General features: G+C 45.9%; 1 protein-coding gene across 1 annotated transcript in view; it reads left to right on the forward strand.

Annotated features, from left to right (window-relative positions):
* Nucleotides 1-2,660: 2,660 nt before the first annotated feature.
* The window catches only part of GRAMD1B (GRAM domain containing 1B), a 51,418-nt gene continuing 31,768 nt past the window's right edge, over nt 2,661-22,310 (forward strand). Inside the window, exons 1-3 of the mRNA XM_026071743.1 lie at nt 2,661-2,766; nt 11,906-12,116; nt 19,618-19,638. Coding sequence (XP_025927528.1) covers nt 2,717-2,766; nt 11,906-12,116; nt 19,618-19,638 — 282 coding nt within the window. The 5' untranslated portion in view covers nt 2,661-2,716. The remainder of the gene's footprint in view (nt 2,767-11,905; nt 12,117-19,617; nt 19,639-22,310) is intronic.

Genomic DNA, 22,310 nt, shown 5'->3' on the forward strand with positions numbered 1-22,310 from the left:
TGCTGATCGCTTTGGTTTTTCTGACTAGATAATGAGATTTTGCTGTATTCCTGTTAGTGCTTAAGTTTGTATTGCAGAAACGCTTCAGTGTTTTTGGTGAGGACTCCAAGGCTGCTGCTAGTTGATTTCTCCAGTAGCAAAACACACAGAGAAACATGGTCCAGTGAACCCAAGATTTAAGTCTGGAGAAGAAGGCATCGCAAAATTAACGCGGGGTTCTGTGTGGGTGAAACGTCAGTATATGTGTGGGCAAGACGATGCAGGATTTGGCCCTAATTCTTCACTGCCTGTTGTTACTTAGCTTTACACCTTATCCTGCTAAAGACAGCAGGTTTCCATATAGGTAAAAAGCTCCGTCCTTGTGGGGACGTGCATCGTTAAAGCCTAAAATGAGACATTACTGGATGAATTGAAGTGACAAATATTGTTGCCAGCTCTTGTGGTTGTATTATGAGTTTCATTTTGTTTGGTGCTCTTTGTAATTCTCCAGTGCTTGCAGATGTGTAGTTGTATGAGAAACTTCACTTTCTCATTTTAACAGAAGTTTCTACCATGATTTCAGAGACTATCTTGAGAACTCAGCCTGAATGAATGTGTGGTAAAGGATTTCAGAGGAGTAAAAACAGGTTTGCTTTTATGAAATTAGATTTTATGAGCCAAGTTTATGTCTGGGATGAAAGTTGACTTGTGTTTTGGATGTTTGCAATTGGCAGTACTGTAAACGGAGAACGTGTAGTAAGCAGCTTGGTCACGAGAAGGATGTCACAAAATTGACGTCAAGCTGATGGATCTCTAGATGCAATGCATTTATTAGAATAGTTGCATATACATGGTGAACCCATTTGCACGTATATTCTTTCAGTAATACAAAAGAGATGCTGTTACTGTTAAAGTATCCTAGTACAGATGTGTGCATGGTGATAGATGTTTTCAGTTTAAAAGCCTGCACAGCATTTGCACTGCGCAGTGGCATGAGCCTGCTGGTGCAGAGCGTTGATTCTTAGGACCAGGGCATCACCCACTCCCGTTGATTTTGATTACTGTGAAATGATGGATGCTCAGCCGTTTGGAGAGATGGTCTTTTGGGACATCAGTGCTGAAAGCTGTGGCCGATTATGAAGAGAAGAGAAAATGATCGACCATTTTACCCACTGCGAGGAGTGGGTAAAACGCAACAGAAGAAAGCAATTGGCAGAGCAGAGAGTATTTACATCACTTAACTTCAGGCCCAGCTCCTTGTGTTATCAGCGAGGAGCAGTACGTCCCCCAGGGAGTCATTCACAGCATCTGAATTTGTCTGTAGTTAAACTTGAGTTAGGTACTCTGAATCATACTCTGGAGCTGCCTGCCTTGCTCAGTGGGCAGCACAGGGAGCTGAAGCTCCTAAAGTAAGCGTCTAAGGTAGGCAATGTCAATACAGACTGAAGAGACCGCTGAGGAATAGAATTGGCACAAGGCATAAATTTTTAAACCACTGTAGCCTAACTGATACAGGAGCCTCTCTGGACGCTCACTTAGGCCTACCTATGCTGGAAAGTTATTTCACGTTTAAAGCCCTAAAATAACACAGAATACCTTACCACATGGACACTTGTGCTTCAGATCAAGTGTGTTAATAGAGGAAGCTGTTCTAGGATAGTTCTTCTGCGTGATTTCCTTGCACAGACAAGGTCTGGTTTTGTACTGGAAGGAAAAGTGTAAGCTAGTCGATTGTTTTGCTTTCTCCTTTTTCATCCTCCAGCCTACTTAGTCTATGTTGTATTGGAAGAGGTTTTCATAGAGACTGAACCCCCTTTTCCTTATTCTGGCATAAAAATATGTGGGTGTATAGGGATACAGTGGTGCGTATGTCCCCTGAAGTAATGCCATGTGTGCTACTAGAGTTGTAAACTTTCCTTTGCTACGTGGCTTAAAAATCCTAGGCCTGTTTACATGTGGACAGTCATGAAAAATTAAACCAAATTAGCCTCTTGGATGAGTAAGCTAAATTGAGTTGAGCTCACCTTAACTGTGAATGAGTGTGTCCTCACAGTGTTTAATTCAGTTTAGATAATCCACTTTGCCAGTTAATTAGGTTTAATTTTCCTGAGTGTTCCTGTATTGACTTGCTTGCAGGTTTGGAAACTTTCTCCTGTAGGTATGGCAGGTCCGGTGCGCAGACAGGGAGGATGGAGGTAGTTTTTTAACCTGCAGAATCTTAACTCGTAGGCCTTGCCGAGCRGTACCAACAGCATCTAGAAATGACAGGTATAATCAGAGGACCTTGGGCAAAAACCCAGCAGCTCCCCCTCCCCCCTTTCTTCGGGCAGACATGGGTAATGAAGGCGTGAAGGGGGTTGCGTTATGCAAAGCAGCAGCCCACAGGCCGCGTGCACGCGCGCGCACGCGTGTGTGTTTGTGTGCGCGTGCAGGAGCGTGTGTGAAAGACGCCGGCAGCCGGGGAGGGAGGCACCGAGACCTCGGGAGAGCGCACACACAGTCGTAATCACAAAGAGCAGGGCGGGGGGAGAAGAGAGGCTGAGCCATGGCAGGAGCCCGAGCGCTATGCGGGGCGGCTGGGAGAGAGGGCTCCCGGTGCCCGTGAAGAGCCCCGGGCACCTCATCCTCCCTCTTTCCTCAAGGAAGGGCTCTGAGATGGTGCGGGAGGTGAGTACCCTCCCACCTCAGCGCTGGCCCACCCTCGCTCTTCCCCCACCACACACAAGTGCATGAATGAATGAATTCCTGGCTGCTCCGCGCTGCACTACAGTCCCTAATGGCTACCAGGTTAGTGTTACTCTCGTGTTCTTCTGCTGATGCCTCTCTTCCTCTCCCCTCTGCGTGCGTGCTGTCTGCCGGCTCTGAGCGTGTGTGTGCGTGTGTGTATGTTTGCATGTATGTGTGTGAAAGACGGAGCCAGAGGAGACCGGCTCTGTGTGCTGAGCTTTGCACAGGTTTACCGAGCAAAAGCTACCATCTGAGACATACGCTTTCAAGGCAGATTAAATCTGGAGTCCATGTTGGTTGCTGCTGCTGCTCCTTTCTGTTTGGGGGACTTGAAAGCAGACAGCGTGACATCATGTTGCAGGGATGCTTCGTTTCTTTTCCCTTCCACAAGCTGAGTGCTTTTTCTCCTTGTTCTCCCCCAGGCACGCGCCTACCTCTGCTGCATGGCACTGCTAAAGCAGCCTTTTCGATTGTTTGAAACAACAGATGATCAAATCTGACTGTCGGTTGCAGCTTTCGTTCCCCTCACCCCTCCTCCTTTTCCCTCTATGCCTCCGTTTCCCCCATCCCCCACCCCTGAAGGGGCAGTTATTACTCTCTTAACATCTGGATATATTGAAAAAGGCAGAAGGGGGTTGAAGTTGGATGAACTGGCAATGCGTCACAGAAGGGCAGCTGGAGCTGCTGCAGGGATGTGGTGTATTTGTTTGCCCATGTGCTCCCTGGCTCTTAACAAGGCTCGGAGCATGCACGCTGTCTTGGTTCTGCTTTGCATTCCTCTCTGTGTTTATATATTTGCAGTGAGGGGGAAGGACAGAATTTGTTTTGTGTCACTTTATCAGGCCATTCTCCAGAACCTATACAGGTGGGGTTTTTTGTTTGGTTGTTTTTTTGGCAGGGGTTAGCAGTCGGAGATGAAGGCTCATTGCATTGTGCATATTTTTAGGCAGTGAGAATCTGATGAGCCCCCATTCCCTAAAAAAATTCCTTTTTCTTAGATTGCTGGTGACTAGCATTGTCCTGTCCATCATGGAAATCACTGTATTCTTTAAAGAGAATGTATTTGTATCTCTTTGCTCTGCGAGTCAAATGCATTTTCAGGAAAACTCCTTTGGAAGCTGGTAGATTTATAATGGAGCTTGCGGTTTTGGCTCAGTAGGATGGAAGGAAACTTTATGCCAAATCTCAGAAATATATTTTCCATCAGTGAAATGCCTTAGGTTGACCGGTGTTCTGCCAGGGGAAGCTCCTAACTGCTCATGACCCTGAAAACTAGAAAGCTGGATAAAGAAGAGAGAATATGCCATGTGGGGACAAGCCTGAACCAGGCCCTCAGGCCAGTGGACTCTGTGCGACTCCTGCACTGATGTACTGATGCTTTCTAACACTTCACAGTCCCAGCTGCAGCCCTTGGCCTGTCTGTTTTTAACCTTCAACCAGACAGTGCTTCTGCATCAGGTTAGAGCAAAGGAGAAAGGTTGCATGGAGGATATGAGGGGGGTGGTGGGATGTGAAATCGGTGCRTTGTTGTTTTCAGAATGATAAAGTGATGGAACATAAAGGGATGAGCAAAAGAAATTGGTTTGAGCCCAACTTCGAAGACCACAACATCTTTCATTAACGCATGAAAGCTGATGCCGAAGAGCAGCAGGTAGCGAGTGGGAAGATGTAAAGCTCTAGCTTCATCTTCCAGTCCCGAGATATACAATACCCCATCCACCTCCGCCTTGTCACTAGTAACGTGGTGTGAGGCTTCGTTAGACATTTAATCTGTGGGTTATAAAACCCCTGCCACAAGACTAGAATGTGTTCGAGGACACTACCTGCACCTACAGAGAAAGTCCTGGGATGCCCTTAGTGTTGCTGAGGTTGGAGCAGGAGATGGGGAGAAAGGAAGAACGCTTGTGCTCCTCTTGAGGTAATCCAGGAATTGTATCGCACAAATACATCCTTTTCCAAAAATTAGTACAGATATTTGTCATAAGATGTTTAGTCTTGTACTGTGAATATATGCACATGAATTGCTGTATAACAGCAACATGGTGTCTCGCAACCACTGAAAGATTTTGAAATAATTAGTTTTAAAATAAATATATTCAGGTTTATTTTCATTTGCTTTTTACTTTTGGGACTGTCAGGTATTCAGACTTTTCTTGACGTCAAAAAAGGCTTAACTTTTTTTTTTTTTTTTTTTTTTAAACACGAATTGCAAGCTCTCTTCTGTATACCCAAGATCTGGGTGTGGAACAGCATCAGATACTGCAATTCCTGCTAATTACTGGGGCCTCGACCCTGTGGTGGGGAGGAGAGGGGACAAAGCACGTAGGTGTTCCTGCTCCGGAGGTACAGATGTGAGTGAGCAACCCGCAGGTGACAGTGTTGGGGCTTTGCCATCAGCTTCAGAGGGATGTGAAATTCTTGTTTTGCACTTTCTCCCCTGCGTTGCTTCCCAAATTTCATCTCATTGCACATCATAGTGTGGTTTTCTTTCTTCAGAGCAGGTGTAGCTCTATTAATTTGTGAGTGATGGAGAGGTTTAGTATGTAATTTGTAAAGCATTTTGCTTCCATCCAGGTCAGTGATCCTCTCTAATATATGATCATTGTATTATTAGACAATATTATTAAGATCTGTCTGGTTCTATTTTGAAAACACTTTCTGGCTTGTCCTTGGGATTTTTGTAATTATTCTGAGAGCTCACAAGTTAGGAAGGAAGCAGTGGAGGGTTTGTTTCAAGCACAGCAGAGTGGGAGTTTCTGTAAGATATCACAGCGTTTGTCCCTCAGCGCTGATATTCTTTCTCTAGTGGTAACAAGTATCAGATGATTCAGAGAAAGACAGTGACATTGTTAATAATATATTTGAGCAACCTTGCAGGGCCGTATATGAATAGAAGGCAAATTCCTTCCTAACGCTTGCAGTGATTTGCTAATCCCCTGAAGCATAGTAATTTTATTAATTTTATCTCATGACTATGGAAACATGCTATTGAATTTCATAGAAGAAGGACACCTTTTTATGAAACTTCAAAATAATCAGAGCAATTCTTTGACAATGGTAGAATTCTGCGTTAAAAACTCTGTGGTTGTTTAAAAAAACATGCAGAAAGGTTACTATTCTCAGGTACATTTTTAAAGCCACTGTCATGAAATACTGCTCAATTTCTGTCCAGCCCTACCTTTCTCATCGCTTTTAAATTTAATGCTTTTGTTTTTTTCTCTTTCCTGGGAGATGTAAGTATAGCACGTTCCTGTTGCTTTCAGAGCAGTGGAAAGCTAATGGAATTGGTTGAGGATATATGGAGGTTTTCATTCGTGGATTGTCGATTTGAAGCGAGTGTAGGTTGGCGATGATCAGAAGTTGTTACCATCTGCTTGCTGTTTGGTAGACTGCATAATGAGTTTGTGCAGCTCATCTTTTSCCAGTGATGTCAGACCGTATCACAGAGAAGTATCTTTGTAGGCGTCTAATTCACCCCCTTGCTAGCTGTTTCTGAGGAGAATTAACTCTTTTTGTGCTACAGTCAGGCTTGAGGTGCCTTCTTGACCTTGTAGTTTTTGTTGCTCTTTTCAGGACTTTATGAGCAGACCACTGTTTTTATCCCTGCAGATATCCTCTATTATTGTTCAGAAGACGTGTAAGCATAGGCGTGACTTTGTCTGCACGGCCAGTACRCTTCTCTTACAGATAGCATAAATATATGCTGAAGTTCTCTGCTAATCTGGGGACGTGGTGCTCAGCACTTTCCAGAATTGAGTCCAGTATTGGCAGTGCTGTTGATGAGCCCTATTTTGTGCCTTGAGGCGTTTACTGTTGGGTAGATGCTATGGGATGCAGGGAGACAGAGATAACTTAAAGGGATTTACTCTTGTAAACCACTTCGTTTGGGAACTGTGGCAGACTCAGAGGCTGCCGATTAGCTCTTCAGATCAGGACTTTCTTCAGGAGGCCTGCGAGGCTTGGAAATACGCTGCAGGAAATGGTGTTGATGCTGATCTGTTTGGGCCCTCTGGGAAGCTCATGATCACAGTGAAGGTAGGGAGCATCGTGCGGCTGAAGCGGCCACTTGCTTAGACGAGCTGCCCTCGTTGTTACGAATCCCTTGGTACTCTTGGTAACGTGGTGATTACTGCTGGCTAAATTCTAATTCACATTCTCAGCTGGCAGATTCACGTGGGTTTGCTGTGCTTCTGTTCTTAATCTGTGCGTATCACTACCTGAGAAGGAAACAACGAGCCGCGATTTTGTACTGTCGTCCCAAGTGCTGCAGTACTTCACTGTAAGCTGCCGTGCTCTGGAGGATGGCTGCTGAATCTTGTTGCGTTTGTGGTTTGGGAATAGACTGTTACAGGGTGCTTGTCTTAATCCCAGGGATGGCTGTGTTTTATTAGCAGCAGTGTGATTATTTCAGAAGATCTAGTAGGATGAACAGGCTTTCACATCAGTTCCAGGACTGCTTCAGTGTCATTCATGCAAAATTTATTTAACAAACTCGAACAAAATCAGGTTTCTTCTTGAGTGCTCTGTTAGAGCATTGCAAGGTGTTAGATATGGTCCTCTGGTTCCTTTACAGCTGCAAGAGTCGCAGGCTTAGCTTGTGGAGTACAGACCGTAGCCTTTCCCGAGAGCTGCTGCTTGTTGGAGGGGAGGTTTGCGCCTTGCCTTGCATCCTTGCTTAGTGGAGTGCTCGAGGTAGAGTGACCAGGCAGCCTGTCCGTGCTCTGCCGGATGTTCTTTCAGTTCCCACCGTCTAAAGCAAAGCTCACTTCTGTACTGCAGTGCTCCGGGTATCTAGGCATGTTCTCTGCATGACAGGGAACAGAATTTGGCCTCTTCCTAGCCGCCTCACTGCTGCTCGTGTTATTTATATTGCAGTCGCTCTTAAGAGCTCCAGTCATAAGGGTAGGTGTTTCTGTTGAGGGCTGCACAAACATTAGGAGACGTCCGCTGCCTCCTGTGCTTGCACGTACTCCATGCAAGGGTCTCGCCTAGGAGCAGGGGGCTTCATCTTAGGTGGGCCTGTTTGTGTTGTGTCCCTGATTTAATCTGTTGCATCTACTGAAGGCTGTACTGCAGGGGGATGTGAGGCCCTGAATGCTCTCTGGGCAATTAGTTCTGTAAAGCATTATTTATTACTATTATTTTTTTTTCAAAGTGGGTCAGGCTGTTTTGGCATTTCAGGCATTGATTCCTGGTTCTATTGCAGGCCTCGGTCACTATGGCAACTGCAGAAAGCGTTGGTCATGGCTGTTCCTTGGGTCAGATTCAAACTTCGGGGACGGAGCGGCAGCAGCGAGAGTTTTGTGAGAGGCTGGGGGGGGGAAGGCAACTGGGACGGAGCTGCAGCCTTGTGGTTTTTGTGCCCGTCCTCGCTGTAGTCGAGATGAATGCCTGACATAACAGACTTTTCCTATGCTTCATTGTGTGCGCGCCAGTGGAGTCCGCCGTGTGAGAAATATTCAGCCTCATCCAGTCATCAGATAATAAAAGGAGGAGTCAGACCTCTGGAGTCTGGTCAGCGCTCTGCCCCTCACTTAACAGATGGCCTTAGAAGGTGCCCTTATAGCTGTCTTTTTTTTCCCTTATCTCTGTAAAGTTGATCATCTGTCCATGCATAACACAGTATGGATGGATGGATTTGTTTTTCTTAAAGCGTGCCAGAGATGCTAAGTGGTGGAAAATATACCTGTAGGCCAGAGTCTGCTGTCAGAAATTCCCCTGGGTACTTGCAGAGCTGGTGCCAAAGCACAGGGCTACGGTAGTGTGGGCTGAGCCTGGACAGATGTGTCTGCGCCGGCTTTAAGCTAGTTAGTGCTGATGCTGCTAGCCAGGTAGCTGCAGCAGCCTGGGTTTCTCAGCCATGCCTGAAGAAAACACCTTTGGAGGAGCTGTGTAAGTCCTTCAGTGATTAGCTTTAATTGGCCTCCATACCTGCACACTGCTTAGCCATATCTGAGCTGGATGTGTTAAAGCCAGTTTTAGTATGTGTCTGCAAGCTGTAGTGTGGATGTACTCGGACTATGGAAACTGAGAAGGTATTTTCCACGTCAACATGTGAGTGAGGGTATACTGAAGCCAGTATTAGTGTATTTATTACAGTCCACAAGAGGCAGAATTTATCTCATTTCTCATCGGATTACAGTTTGGGTAAAAGAGTACCTGACTTTTTAGCAAGTTTCATCTGAGTTTCACATGCACGTGGTGCATCTGTGCCCAGATTTTGAACTGTTTTTTCTATGCTTTACTTGAGATCCAGGCAAAACTTGGTGCTCCTTCATAACCGTAACCTAAAAGCAAGCAGGAACCTCGGTCTATTTAGAGTTGCTTGAAGCTGAAGCTCAAAGTGAAACTTGCAAGGTTGAATTCACATGAACTGAAAATGAGAAGGAGCTTGTGCATGAAAAACTCAGGTTTCGTAGAGCTGTAGAAAAATGAGTCAGTCTGTTCAAATGCGTTTCGTACAGTGATATGCATCTCGGGAACATTGACTTCAGATTCTTGTCTTGTATTTCTGGGGACCTCTCAAAGAAATCGATTTATGTTGAACCAAGCATGTTGGGGCAAGATTTAGGAAATTTGACGTAATGCCAGATGAACACTTACACAGCGTGGACAGCAGCAGTACAGCTCTTAATAACCATAGGAATGGCTATTCAAAACCGTTTTGAATTCTGGAAGCATTTCTGATACAGTTCCAGTTTTAGTACCATTTCCACAGCACCTCGTGTGCATAGTTCCTGGTTGTGTTTGGTGTTCCTAGATGCAGTTCAAACAGTAAGAGGCAGTGTGCTGGGTGGTTAAATAAGTTTGTGCATCTTGAATTTAGCCTGGAAATGCAGCAGCAGGGAGCAGAAAAAAGGGAAATACTCATTTTAACTGGATCATCTGAAAATCTGTGAAGAAACCTGGTACTTCTGTRTATTTCTGTAAGCCAAAAACCCCTGGTAACTTCACTGAATTTCACTTCATCCTGTACCTAATCTATTGCAGACGATGCTGCTGGGAGACGGGTCCAGATCTTCTTTTGCTCAGTTTTTCTTTTGTTTCAAATGTAATCCTGAGGGACGAAACCTTGGACATGGCTCCAGTTCTGTTACACAGGCGCTCAGAGTTCGGAATACCTGTGCACTGAGCCGGTGAAGGGAGGACGCAGAACGCTGTTGGCCTATTTCACTCGTGAGACCTGCCGTTGTTAAGCGTGAACTGTGTAGTAACAAGCCAAAGGATGGACTAAATTATTAGGCTGGGCTTTGCCCTGGAGCTAATTTGAGGTTTAGAGGGCAAACCTAAACCTCGAACAAGTTCCTTTTTATTCTTCTATGTCTATTTGATTCTTGATCTATTAAGGAGAAATGTGTAATGGAGCAAAGCCTATAGTTTATTGAATCTTTCTTCCTGCTTGTAGAACATCTTGCAAACCTATTTTCTCCAGTTTGTTCATTGTTTGTATGAGTCTTCATACTTTATATTCTTGAAAATGCCTTTTAAGGGTTTTTTGCAAAGTATCATGCTAATATTTGTGCCAATTACGAGGTCATCATGTGTATGAGCATGAAATTTGATTTCTGTGAAGGTTTGCATAGGCGACTTTGTTGCATGCTTTCTGGAAGTTGTCTAGTGAAAGTTTCATCACTTATTTGTTAGATTAGAAGGAGCAAACAGAAAGAGGACACGTTATGAGACCAGTTCATTCAAGACAAAAACAAGCCAAACTAAACCTGATAATGACTGGAGAAAATGTATTGCATTATCTACCCGTATCTGCTAACGAATATTTGTCAAATGTTTTAGTATTCTCAGAGGAAAGAGGTGGTAAAATGCTATTTTTATCTGAGAGTGCATGAAACCTCAGGCATATATTCAACTTTTCTAGATTCTCAGGCAAGAAAGGGCTCATTTTAACTGCCTCAATGTACATCCTATTGTATGGAGCAAACTTCGATTTGATGTGTGTAAGCAGGCTGAAGCTGTAGATCTCAGAGTTTGATTTTACTGGATCCTTCAACTCAATCCCCTACAGTCGTAACTCCCTCATCCTTTTTCTTTTGCCTGCTTTTCTCTCAAATGTGGCCACCTTCTCATGCTCAGAATATAGCAGGGTACCATAACAACTCAGCGTGGCAGAGCTGACATGAAGTTCATCTTTGGATCAGCCCAAGTTCCATGGCAACCTGCAGACTGCAGAGCAGAACAGTACCAGCCCGAAAAGCCTTCAAGACCTTTGGGCTGGTCATAAAATAAATTTGACCACTGAAGGAAATTAGTTATTTAGTGTAAAATGGATCAAGTATGTGGTGTTTCGAGGAGTCTGGCAGGAAAAAAGGCATGAAAAGCGAAGGAGCAGTAAGGAARTCTGAGTTCCCCTGTCTTATACTGAGATTTGCTGCTCTGCTCTGTAGAAATATGTTGTAACTGGCTTTCTGGTTGTAGGTGTTAGGGCATTCGCTGAAGATGTGGAATGAGAAGTTCCATTCCCCTGAATGTTTCATTATTTCTGTAAAACTCTGAAAGGTCTTACTTTTGCCCTGCTGTGAAAGGGGAACTTTTTTCTTTTTTTAAAATCATGAAAGCTTTTATGAGAAAGGAAAACTTTTTCATACCCTACTGTAACTGGTGTGAGAAAGGATGATTTGATATGGGAAATCATAACTGCACTGTCTGTCACTGGTATCACATCCTCCTCCCCTCCCCCAGGGGCTCTGATGATCTTTACGGGAGTATTTTCTAAGATACGGTTCCATTTCTGTGCATGGGGGTTGGGTGCACTTCCTGAAATACAAAAATAACGGAGGGACAGAGTGGCACTGATCAACACCACACCACCATCTCCCTCATTCCTGAGCACAACTTTAGGTTTTCTAAGCTCGGAGCATCATTTTAAACTCTTAGAGCCTACGGGAGACGCTGAGTTTGTTCTCTCATGAATTTCTCTGTGRGCAGATCAGTTGAGGAGTGGGTGGAGAAAGACAGTGACAGGCAGTTGAAGTTATCTTTGCCAACAGTAAATGCTCTCTGTCTATTGCCTAATTTTACTGGGGAGACAAGGGCTGAGTGTGGCACTGGATGCATTACTTCAGGAAGCCAGATTTGGCCAGTGTGTTAGTGGAGAAATCCAGGGGTAATGTTCCACCTCAAGCCGTGGGTATAGTTCCTCTCTGTTTGAGCTGAAGGTTATTGACTCTGCTCTTTCTTTCTGCAGCACTGCCAGTAACTCAAACCGCAGCACGCCTGCCTGCTCCCCTATCCTGCGCAAACGGTCCCGGTCCCCAACACCACAGGACTCCCAAGGAGACGCCATGGTGGAGAAAGGCTCGGACCACTCGTCAGACAAATCCCCTTCCACGCCGGAGCAGGGTGTACAGCGGAGCTGTTCCTCTCAGTCAGGCCGCAGCGGGGCTAAGAACTCCAAGGTGAGGAGCGAGTGAGTGAGCGACTTAACCCAAAATGCGCGCACGTCCCTGCTCTAAACTCTCTAATGTTGTACACTGGCTTTGTCCTGTACCTTTTTTTCTCTAACTGTCCTCCTCCTTCCCCCGTCACACTTCTGAAAACTCTCCTAACTGGGAGCTATTTGAATAGGTCAGACTTCAGGACAGCTCTGTCATCCTCTTAGTGAACTCAGTTCATGAGCTGCTGATGGCTTGTACTGCAGCTCTCTAATGGCTTTTGTAGGCGAAACTTTTTGCAGTCAAGGCCCTGTTTCCTTAGGAGGCTCTGTGATTTTGAACAAGACCTTGAAAATCAACTGCTGCAATTACTCTTTATCAACTGGATCTTGAAGGGTCATGGAACAAATTCAGACAGCCAGTGAGGGGCCCGTGTATTTCTCCAGTCCCGTCCAAGCCCTACGTTGAGATGAGATTCAGATGGCACTGAATCCTTTTGCCAGTCCTCTGCCCCTTGGCAAATTTATGTTACAGCTGTCTGGCACGTTCTGTGCAAACCTTGGCCAGAGTAGATGATTCTTGCCCTAAAACAGCTATCATGTCTTTCGACTGTAATAGACCCAATAGCAGCCTTGCCTTTGCTGTACAAAAATGCACGAGGAAGCGGGTTTCAGCTTGATTTTTTGTGGGCAGTGGGACCTGGCGAAACACACACGAGGGCCTTGGGAACCAAACCGAACCTTTGATTATGACCCTCATGTCAGATGCTTAGTGTAAGATAGTTAGCTGTCGGGAGCATTTGTGGTTTTCCAGCTTTGTGTAGTGAAATGTTTCAGTCTGAACAACTTCACAGTGTCATAGGTGACCACATAGCATTACTCTAATGCCTTGTGTGAAATGAGCTGGTGGATCCTCTGCCCAATTTATTGTTGGATTGTGTCATGCACGCCAAAGTCCCTGTCCGCACCCTGTTTGTTGTCACTGTCAGCAGAGGAAACGGGATTCACTGGGCCGCAGAGGCCGAATTCATCTCTCGCCACTGAAGGGAGTGTGTGTGTGTGTGTGTGTGTGTATGTGTTCAAAAGGGGGGACAAAGTGTTTCTAGATGATTATTTGAGACCTATCAGTTCTGAGGTTGTCCTTGAGGTCAGACTTGCTTCCTGTGCACACAGTAATGTACAAACACAGCCGCTGGGCAGCGGGACCGGATGACACCCTCACACGTTACGGTGCCGCCAGGCTCGTTCACGTCGGCTGTCTGCAGTCTGTCCCCAAGAGAAAGCCATGCAGATGGGAGGCAGCCCGGATGCAGAGCACGTTACGTTTACAGCCACGCTGGGGGACGCTCTGTCAGGGGAACGGACTCCTTGATAAGGCGGTGTTACAGGGATGACTTGCATTACCATGGCCCATAACGTGCTGTGATTCAAGGCTGTGGGCGTGCAGTTCTGCCAGCACAGTGACTACTAAAGGTGGACATTAATTCTCAGAGCTTTCCGCAAGGAAGAGGGGGATATAATGCTTTCGGTTGGGCTTGTGGGTTTTCCTTCTCTTGATTTGTGAGGCGATTTCTTTTTTCTTAATTTCTCTCTTTTCATTCCTGCATGCTTTCTCTCCGATTAAGTCACACAAGCGCCTCTCCAAAGTAAGCCTTCTTTTTTCTCTCCTGTGCCCCACTGTCGAATTGTCTCCTTGCTCAGAAACCCTCCCCGTGGTACTGAGCCGTGACCCGACTAAGGCATTCTCCTGGTGCGGCTGGGAGAATGTCAGCGACAGCTCACCCCGCTGCCTGTAGCTGTGAAGCTGGTTTCACTTATGTCACTGGGATCTCAATATTTGCTCACACGGTATGAGCACTGGCCCGTTCATCACGCTCCTTCAATTACTTCCAAGTAATTTCAGGCTTCATTTTAAGATTTGCTGTTCCTCTCCCTTAAACAGAGCTGCTGTCTTTGCAGAGAAAGATCTGCTGGCTTTGGTAGGCTGTACAGCACTCTAATCCCTTCTCTTTCACCTCTTCTCACTTTATGCCTCTTAGAGATGGGAGTCGGTCACCGTACCTTCTTGCCTGCTTTTTTTATGATGAATAATAGATTTGTGGCCATTGATCTCAGTTTCCTGCCCCTACACATTTCCCTGCGTGATGTAAATATTAGAGATCAGTGATTTCAAATGAACCCAGCTTAAACCCATTAGAACAGACCTGTCCCTAATGAATTGTGAGAATTCATGGGCTCGCTCTGAAAGGTTATGAGTGGAAAATCTCTGTGTGGGTGCTTGGACTGGACATGAGCTCGTGCGAGATTTGATCTCAAATCTCTGTGCTACCCTCAGAAGAACGTAAAAGTCAGAACTGCTGGTGGGGTGCTTATTGGACAAAGTGCAAGACTGTTGACATTTCCACGTGTATACAAGTACAGTTAAAAGCAGAATGGCTTGCATAGCGTCATAATCCACTAAATCAATGTCTTGGCCTTTCCCCAGCGGGTGCCTTGGATTAAGTTCTAGGAAGTTCCTGGTAAGCAGTGACATTTAAAGTACTGGCTTGCTGTTCCTCCTTGGTTGTATCACTCCTCGTAGCCARCTCTGCCTTGCATGATTGCTGGTGTCTGCTGGAAACTCCTTGATGCCTTTCTTCAGACAGATTGTCTTTTGCATGGTAACTGTAGCTTGGATGCTACAAATGAGGATTGTGGGACTAATGTCTCAGGGGAGGTGTGCAACAAGTTTTCAGGAAAATGCAGGTCTGGAGTAGCCGCGAGTCCTGAAAGGACTGCCGGTGAGTGGAGATGTGTGGGTCAGGACAAGTCGCGGCTGGGCTATGGTAGGCCAGAGGTGCTTTGCCTAAGATATGGAGAGATTCGTTAGGAAGGGGGCTGGTGGGAAGAGCATTGGTAGAGAGATGCGTGTGTAAAGCGTGTTCGTGGTAGTAATAYGATGTGCTTGCAGCCAGCCGCTTGCTTTGTTGAGAGAAAAAGTATTTTAAAAGAATTAGCAAAACTAGAGTGAAATGAAGCTGAGATGAACTCCCGTGCAAGGAAGCCACATGTACAGAGAGAAGGGAATCCCAGGCCCATCCTCCGAAGGCTGCGAGTCAGAGCCCCCTGCCCTGCTCGCTGGGGCCGGAGCGCAGGGTGAAGGCCGGTCTCTCTGTGCGCTCCGCAAGTGGCTTTCTGTGGTACGAGTGAGGTATYTTAGGCCTAATAAGCCCCCAGATTCCCCCCCAACACAGGTGATGTCTGTTCAGGATGGAGAGATTGTGAACAAAGAACTGAAAGGCAAAGATTTTAAAATCTCCTTTCTCAGCCTCTTCTCCTCTCCCCACCTCCTCACCCCCTTCTGCAAGAATAAAAAATGGTCTGATTTTCCAACCTGTCTCGCTGATGAAAGGAAACAGCTTGAGCCCATGAGTTTGATGCTGTGTTTATACAGTTGCTGACAGTTCTGCTTGAAGTCCCTTGCCCTCTTTTGTCTGTTGTGTTAGTTGTCATACTGCAGTGTTGCCATCAGAGGGAGCGTTTCACCAGGAGCGTTTAAGCACTGGATTACATGTGTAGGAAATCCTTTCTGGAGCTTGCTTTTCCATGCTTTCCACCAGGCTGCCATGGACCAAACCACCTATGGGCCTGCATCAGCCTTAGGCACTTACTGGCTAACAAAGGTGCTTCTGAAACAGCTTTCTGAACTCAGAAACAAAGTTTTTTGCTTGCAGCTAAAAATGAATTTTGTATTTTTAACTCTTTTGCTCTTGCCCATGGGTAAAAGTGTTTTCCTCTCCATTGCAAATCCTTCAGAATCTTCCCTCTGTCTGTAGCTAATTACGAATGCTGAGGATAAAACAGTCCTAGGTCAGGTTGGAAGAAAACATGAATTTTGATATAGGCCCTGAGGACTTTTAGAACAGTTTAGGTCAGAAAGGATCCCTGAAGGTCTCTAGTCCAACCTCCTGCTCAAAGCAAGGCTAATTCCATCAGATCAGGTTGCTCAGAGGCTTTTTCCAGGCACCTTTTGAACGTCTCCAAGGCTGGAGATTCCACAGCCTTGCCGGGCCCCTGCTCCAGTGCTTAACCACTCCTGCGGTGAACAGGTTTTTTCCTTCTATCCAAATAGAATTTCCCTTACTGCAGCTTATGACTGTTGCATCTCATCCTTTCACTGTGCAGTTAAGAGTTTGGCTCTGTCTTTTCTTGTACCCTTCCCACTGTGTGGTAAAATCCCTCCTTAGGTAGATCATGAAATTCTAGTTATTTTGGATCCATTTCCATCAGTTTCTTTGCGTTTCTTGGCTGTGGGGGTTCAGAAGCCAGATGACTAGCTTAGATCTTAGAGGTACTTGGATTGGGAGTGAGGGTCTCCTGCCCTGACGACGGGACATGTGATTCACTTGGCAAAATGTTTCCGTTCCCCTGGAAGCAGTAGTGTGGAGGAGTGAGTTACGATCCTGCTCCCAGTAATGCTAGAAGGTGAAACTTCTGTTGGCATCAAGCTACCAGGCTGCATTTCATGTACAATGTGATCCACTGCCTCCCATCCACACTGGAAAGCTGTAATCTTCCGGAACAGTGTATGCAAATATATGGTCATAAAGCTATGAAGAGTTAGATGCAGCTGTGTATTAATTAAAGCCTCTGTGAAACTCCCCCATTTCTCTCCGTCCTCAGGGTGTCCTAAGAGAAGTTTTTCCCAGTTACAGCCACCATGTAACTATGAAACCTGTTGTCTGCCCCTATAGCATCGTCTCCGCAAATCAGTGACATCTTTTCCACTTCTGTGTACAACTCCGTTCCTCTGTTACTTACTTACTTTTCTCTTTTCAGTTCTAATGCTTATGATTTCTTTTTCCAGTATGACAGACTTAACCTGCTCAAAGTAAGAATATGTTTTTCCTTTTCCTTTCTTTCTTCCCCCCATTTTATTATTTCTTGATTTTCACAGTTCCCATCCCCCTATATCCCGAYTCGGAGTGAGTTAAAACAAACCAACCCCTAAGAAACAATTTGAAGATAGAAGCAAAAAGTCAGATTTACACTGAGGCTTGGTCTCCCTTTGCTTTGGGCTTTCTGTAATATGTGCTACCTGCAAAACACTGGGCTCAAGAGAGAGGGATCTCCTAAAGTTTAGAGCACTTGGTGGAGGCAAAAGATGAGCCTGGGGTCATTTCAGCAAGACGTTGCTGTTTCTGTAATTTCCTCTGACAGTAAAGATGATCATGTGCATTACATGGTAAATAGTGCATAGTAAAAAGGCTCAGGGAAATTATTCTCCCATACAGAATAAACATTTCAGCAGGGTGGAATTGCGAGATGGAGAGGAGCGAAGGAAACATCTGATGGCAAAAACCAGCAGGAGTGTGTACACAGATCAGGGAGGCTATCAGTGTAGTTGTGCGGAAGAGGGAAAAAGTGCCACAGAGGAGCCAGGCTTTGGGGAAATCAGCTGTGGGTTACTGTAATTGATGCAGCAGAGGGGAACAAAAACCCATTGCAGCGTGCTGACACCACAACATGTGCAACCTGCTTTAAAAGTCACAGGGACAGCAATGTTTCTGTTTTCTCTCTGCCACTTTTAGTTGATTATGGATTTTTTCCCCAGGAATTTCTGACTAATGCTTTTTGCTCATTCAGACAGACAGATGGCAAGACAAATCTGCAGGAAAATCACTCTGTCTTAGACCCTGTGCTCCTGAGCACAAGGTGGGGCATACATGGATTAAGCTTAATTCCCCTGATTTTTTTTAGTATAGCCTGAATTGCATAAGGCCTTTTTCTGTGCCCTACTTGCAGAGGAGAGTGACTTGAACCATACCCTTCCCGAAGCAGTGCACACACCCTCGATCGCTTAGTGCAGCGTATGGCCAGCTGTGGAAAAGTGCGGCTAGTACGAGAAAACTCCTCTGGCTAGGTGACGAGCCATGCTGTGTATTCAGGTTGTCAGTTCATTCCCTTTCCCCAGGATCTGTGGAAGGGCTTTAGGGTGGTGTTCTTTGTGATGTGTAGCTTTTGTGTTTTGGACTGTGCATGTACCGTGTTGCTGTGGGGGTATTCATTGGAGAGCAGTGCAGTGAAACAGGATGCTTTTCCACCTGGCAGAAGTGGCCAAGGCTGCAAGGGGATCCTTGAGAAATGTTGGCTCTGTGAATGAGATCCAGACGCTGGTAAAACTGTCTGTTGAAGTGGCATATAGGGAGTGTAGGAAACTGCGGGCACTGAGGTCTAGGAAGAGAAAGAACGAACAGTGTCAGCAACCACGTGCCGTCTTCATCATCTCTGGTTCAATATGATCTCATGAACACTTTGCACTTACTTTCCCTTTGTGTTTTCCCTCATTTTCCAGACTGGATATGAAGCTGTGAAAAATACTCTGGGTCCTAGGTCAGAAGCAGGGTGACATCAAAGAAAAGTAGTAAAACGCTGCTTCTGTCCTTGTCCATTAGAGTGAACTCCCCCAGTGCAGAGCAGCCGTGCTGGCGCTGGTGAGCAGCGGGCCCGGGCACGGCTGTGTGACTGCCGGCACACACGGTGCCTGGAAATGCACGCTGTAGCTGCCCACTGCTAACGGTGAAAGGCTACAGTGCTCCGAGCTTCATTGCCCTGAGGTAAATCTGCCCGAAAATGGGGGATGCCTATACTTTCTGACTTTTCCAAAATACACTTTCAGTTCCGCTCGGTGTCCTTGTGTTGGAAAGGCAGCAGCACTTGGTGTGGGAGTGTGAAGCTTGTTTCTTCCTCTCCCTGCGCAGATAGATCTCACCTCCAGCTGAAAATTGCCAAGTGTGGCTTTCCAAGCTGAGCTAGGTTTTCCACATGCTCTAATGTGACATGTGGCCTATCCTCTCAAACCGTCTGAAATGCCATAATAAGGACGAAAAAAAAATCACATGTGCAGATAATGCAAAATGCTACGCACTGAAGTTTTGCCAAAAAACAGGGGAGCGGGGGAGGCTGCTCAGCTGTTCTAGTGATTTTCATCAGCAATTTTCCTGTCTCTGTGCGTGTCCCTTTTAAAATTTAAAATACTATTGAAAGTTTTGCCTGATGGCTACTGTGAGTAAAATTGTGTCCCTGCCTCCTGATAGTTCTTTGAAGGCTTATTTGTTTGCGCAGGGTCCTTAGACCRCAGTGTGATTTTTACAACCTAGCCAGCAGATATGTGGAAAAATGAAGCTGCTAAAAGAAATGGCTGACAAATGATTAGCTTCTCTGTTGCTAGTGGGCGCTGCTGTTCTGCCAAAGTGATTGCAGCATGCGTGCGCGTTTGTGTGTGTGTGCGTGCATGTGGACATGCACACATTAGCCTGAACTGTTTCCTGTAATAGACTCGTGCTTTTGGATTTCTTCTTTGTTCCTGTGACTGGAAATAACCATGTTAGACCACGCTGTGAAATCCATTGAAATCTTCTGTTTAATCCCACTTTCAGTTGACTAATTATACAAACCAGATTGGACTTAGTTTCTCTGTCCATCTTTCTTTTTGATCCTAAGATCTCTGTGCTAACTAATGCTTCTCTTTTATTTTGTCCTTACAGAAAAGCCAGAGTTGGTATAATGTAAGTACTCCAGTTTCTCTTGTCCCTTGGCGAATACGGGTTGGGTACTTGGGAGGGGAAAGGTGCAAAGGGGCTTTGCAGTGGCACTGGGGTATACTGACCATTTCCAAAAAGAGGAGTTGGAAATGGCTCAGAACTGGCAAAGGAGGACTGACATCCTAATGGGAAGGATGCCAGAGATAGGGAGCAAAAGCTCTGTCTGTTCTGTCACACTTCTGATGGTCTCCACATCCTGTACTTCCCAGTTTCTCAGCAGAGTTTGTCTTGATGTGGTGCCAGAGCTGCCACCATGCAAACCCTTTGCATCTCTCAGGGTGGTTTGGGGTGAGAGAGGAATTATGTTCTGTTGACCTCACAGAAACACAAACCGTCTTGTGCTTCTGCTTTGATCTTATTTTTTGCCCTGCAAGCGTGAGTGGCAGTGTTTTAGGCACCAAGCTGCTGGTTAGCAAATTTCCACAATCCAGTAGTGTCACCTTTGCACAGTTGAACCTCCACCTCTCAAGCGCTTTAAAGTAGATAGCAGCAGTGCAATGACGTTGTAGGCAACTGCGGCAGCCATTCTGTGTTCAGCAGCAGTTCCCATCTTCCTGCAGCCTAAGACATTAGAAGCTGTGATTGTAGCTGACCCGCTATGGTCAGCTTTGACAAAGGCGTGGAGGGCGGACTCATTCTCTTGCTGTAATCCCACTAGCCTCAACTGAAGTTCATTGGGCAAAAGCAATAGCTGCACCAGGGCCTGATCTGATCCTGTGCGCGACTGGGCACTAGCCTTTTTCATTCAACAGTAGTTTCAGAGGATACTCCATGCCAGACGGATGACTGAATGTTTTCTGGATTAGTGCTGCCACTTYAGCTGTTCTTGGCCCGCCTTTCGGAAGTGTCTGTTGTTTTTTGTGGAGAGAGCAGGACGTTTCTGTCCAGTCAAGCGCTGGAGTATGGGTTTGACTTTTGGATACCTATGTAAAGTGAAGCATTTGTTTAAGGGGCTTGCTCGAAAGGCTGAATCCAAACCTCTTACTTGAATGCTTTTGCTGAGCTCTAAGCTCGGTGGTTTCCCAGCCGGTCTGCACTACACTGTAACCGAGCTGTGAGAAGCCCGGTTTCTTTGGCTTCCTGCTTCCAAGATTTCCAAGACGTGTCCAAGAGGGGCTACTGACAGAGCCTGCTCTTTCTTTGTTGCCAAGTGAAGGAGGAGGTATGTTTTCCTCACTCATTTTGCACCTTTCCCTGCTTTGGTAATTATTAGCTCGGATGGGTCTGCCATGCCTCTGAGATGAAATCCCCTTTGAAGATTATTTAAGATGTTAAATGTGCTTGACTTGATGTAGGGATTCTTCGTACTGTGGATGGGAAGTGGACTGGCCTCCCTCAACAAGAGGAGAGAGCGCAAGAACCTTGGAGAGGAGGGACAGATAACAGGGTGAACAGAAAACAGCTGTCCTCCTTGCCGTGGCATCAGTGCAAACCCCCTTTTGTTGCTGGGGAAGAGCCAGTTTGGATAATCAGATCAGGAGTCAGAAGCGTGGGGCAGTGACACTAAGAATGAAGCCTGAACCACAGCAGACCAAACTGGCAGAGAAGTGGCAGTTAAAGGAGCTGTGGAATGAGACGGTTTGGGCRGATACACATGCCTGACCAGGCACGTGAACGGATTACAGCAAAAATGTGAAGTCCATGGCCGCAGCTAGAGGTCRCCTTTGCTTTTACACAAGAGCTGCTTCTGACTGTAGCTGCTGAGATCCATACCCTGCTGCATGATGCTTGGCTGTGGTCTGCTTCTGTGGGTCTCCTGTGTTTTCATGTTCTCTCTATCTTATCTTTCTGTTCTCTTGTTTTTCCTCCATGTATTTTCAGCATGAGAGACAGTACATCCGGAGAGTAAGCACTGGCTGCATTCTTTGTGGTTTTCCCCGCCCCCACTTATTTTCCTTAAAACCCAACCAAACCAAAACAGAAAACGTGTTCTAGTTTCTAGAGGCATTCTAGCCGGATAAAAGCAGCGATGTGGAAATGGGGATGGGCCACAAACTCCAGGAAGGCAGTCAATCCTACTTGGCAGTATTATCATTGTCAAAAACGCACTAGTGCATCTCCTTGCTACAGTTTCCCCTCTTTGCCAACCCCTTGCAGGCAGGATTTTTCTGGCACTTGGGCCATTTGGATTGCCCTATTCCTTTCTGCACTGAGAACAGCTCCAGAAGTGAACCTGGGGAGGCTACCCCTCCATGAAGTCTTGCAATTTAGCTTCCCCTCACTTTCATTTTTCTTAAACTTCTGTATGCTCAGAGCAAATGCCCCGCATTGGTTTTGGTGTCACTTTGGCAAAGCCAGGTGGCACATACTATACAAACATAAACCAAAAAGATAGTCCTTGCCCAAAGAGCACACAACCCTCAAAACTCCCCAGAGCATCAGTGGTCAGAAGGCCAGTTTTCTAAGATGATAACTTCAGTCTGCTGCTTTTAACTGGTCTTTTTGTCCTTGTAGCACTGTATCCCTCTTTGCCGGTTGGAACCTTTCCCTTTCTCTCTTCAGGATTCCTTTTTCTCTATTTTTTCCTCAAGATGTTCGCAACTTCTTCTCTCTCCTGGTGTATTCTCCTTTTGATCCTACCAATGCATTTTGGGATTGCTATCCCTAGCGGATTGACAAGTGGGAGAAAGGGAGTG

Source organism: Apteryx rowi, unplaced genomic scaffold (genome assembly GCF_003343035.1).
Source record: "Apteryx rowi isolate R43461 unplaced genomic scaffold, aptRow1 scaffold_33, whole genome shotgun sequence".
Taxonomy (NCBI): domain Eukaryota; kingdom Metazoa; phylum Chordata; class Aves; order Apterygiformes; family Apterygidae; genus Apteryx; species Apteryx rowi.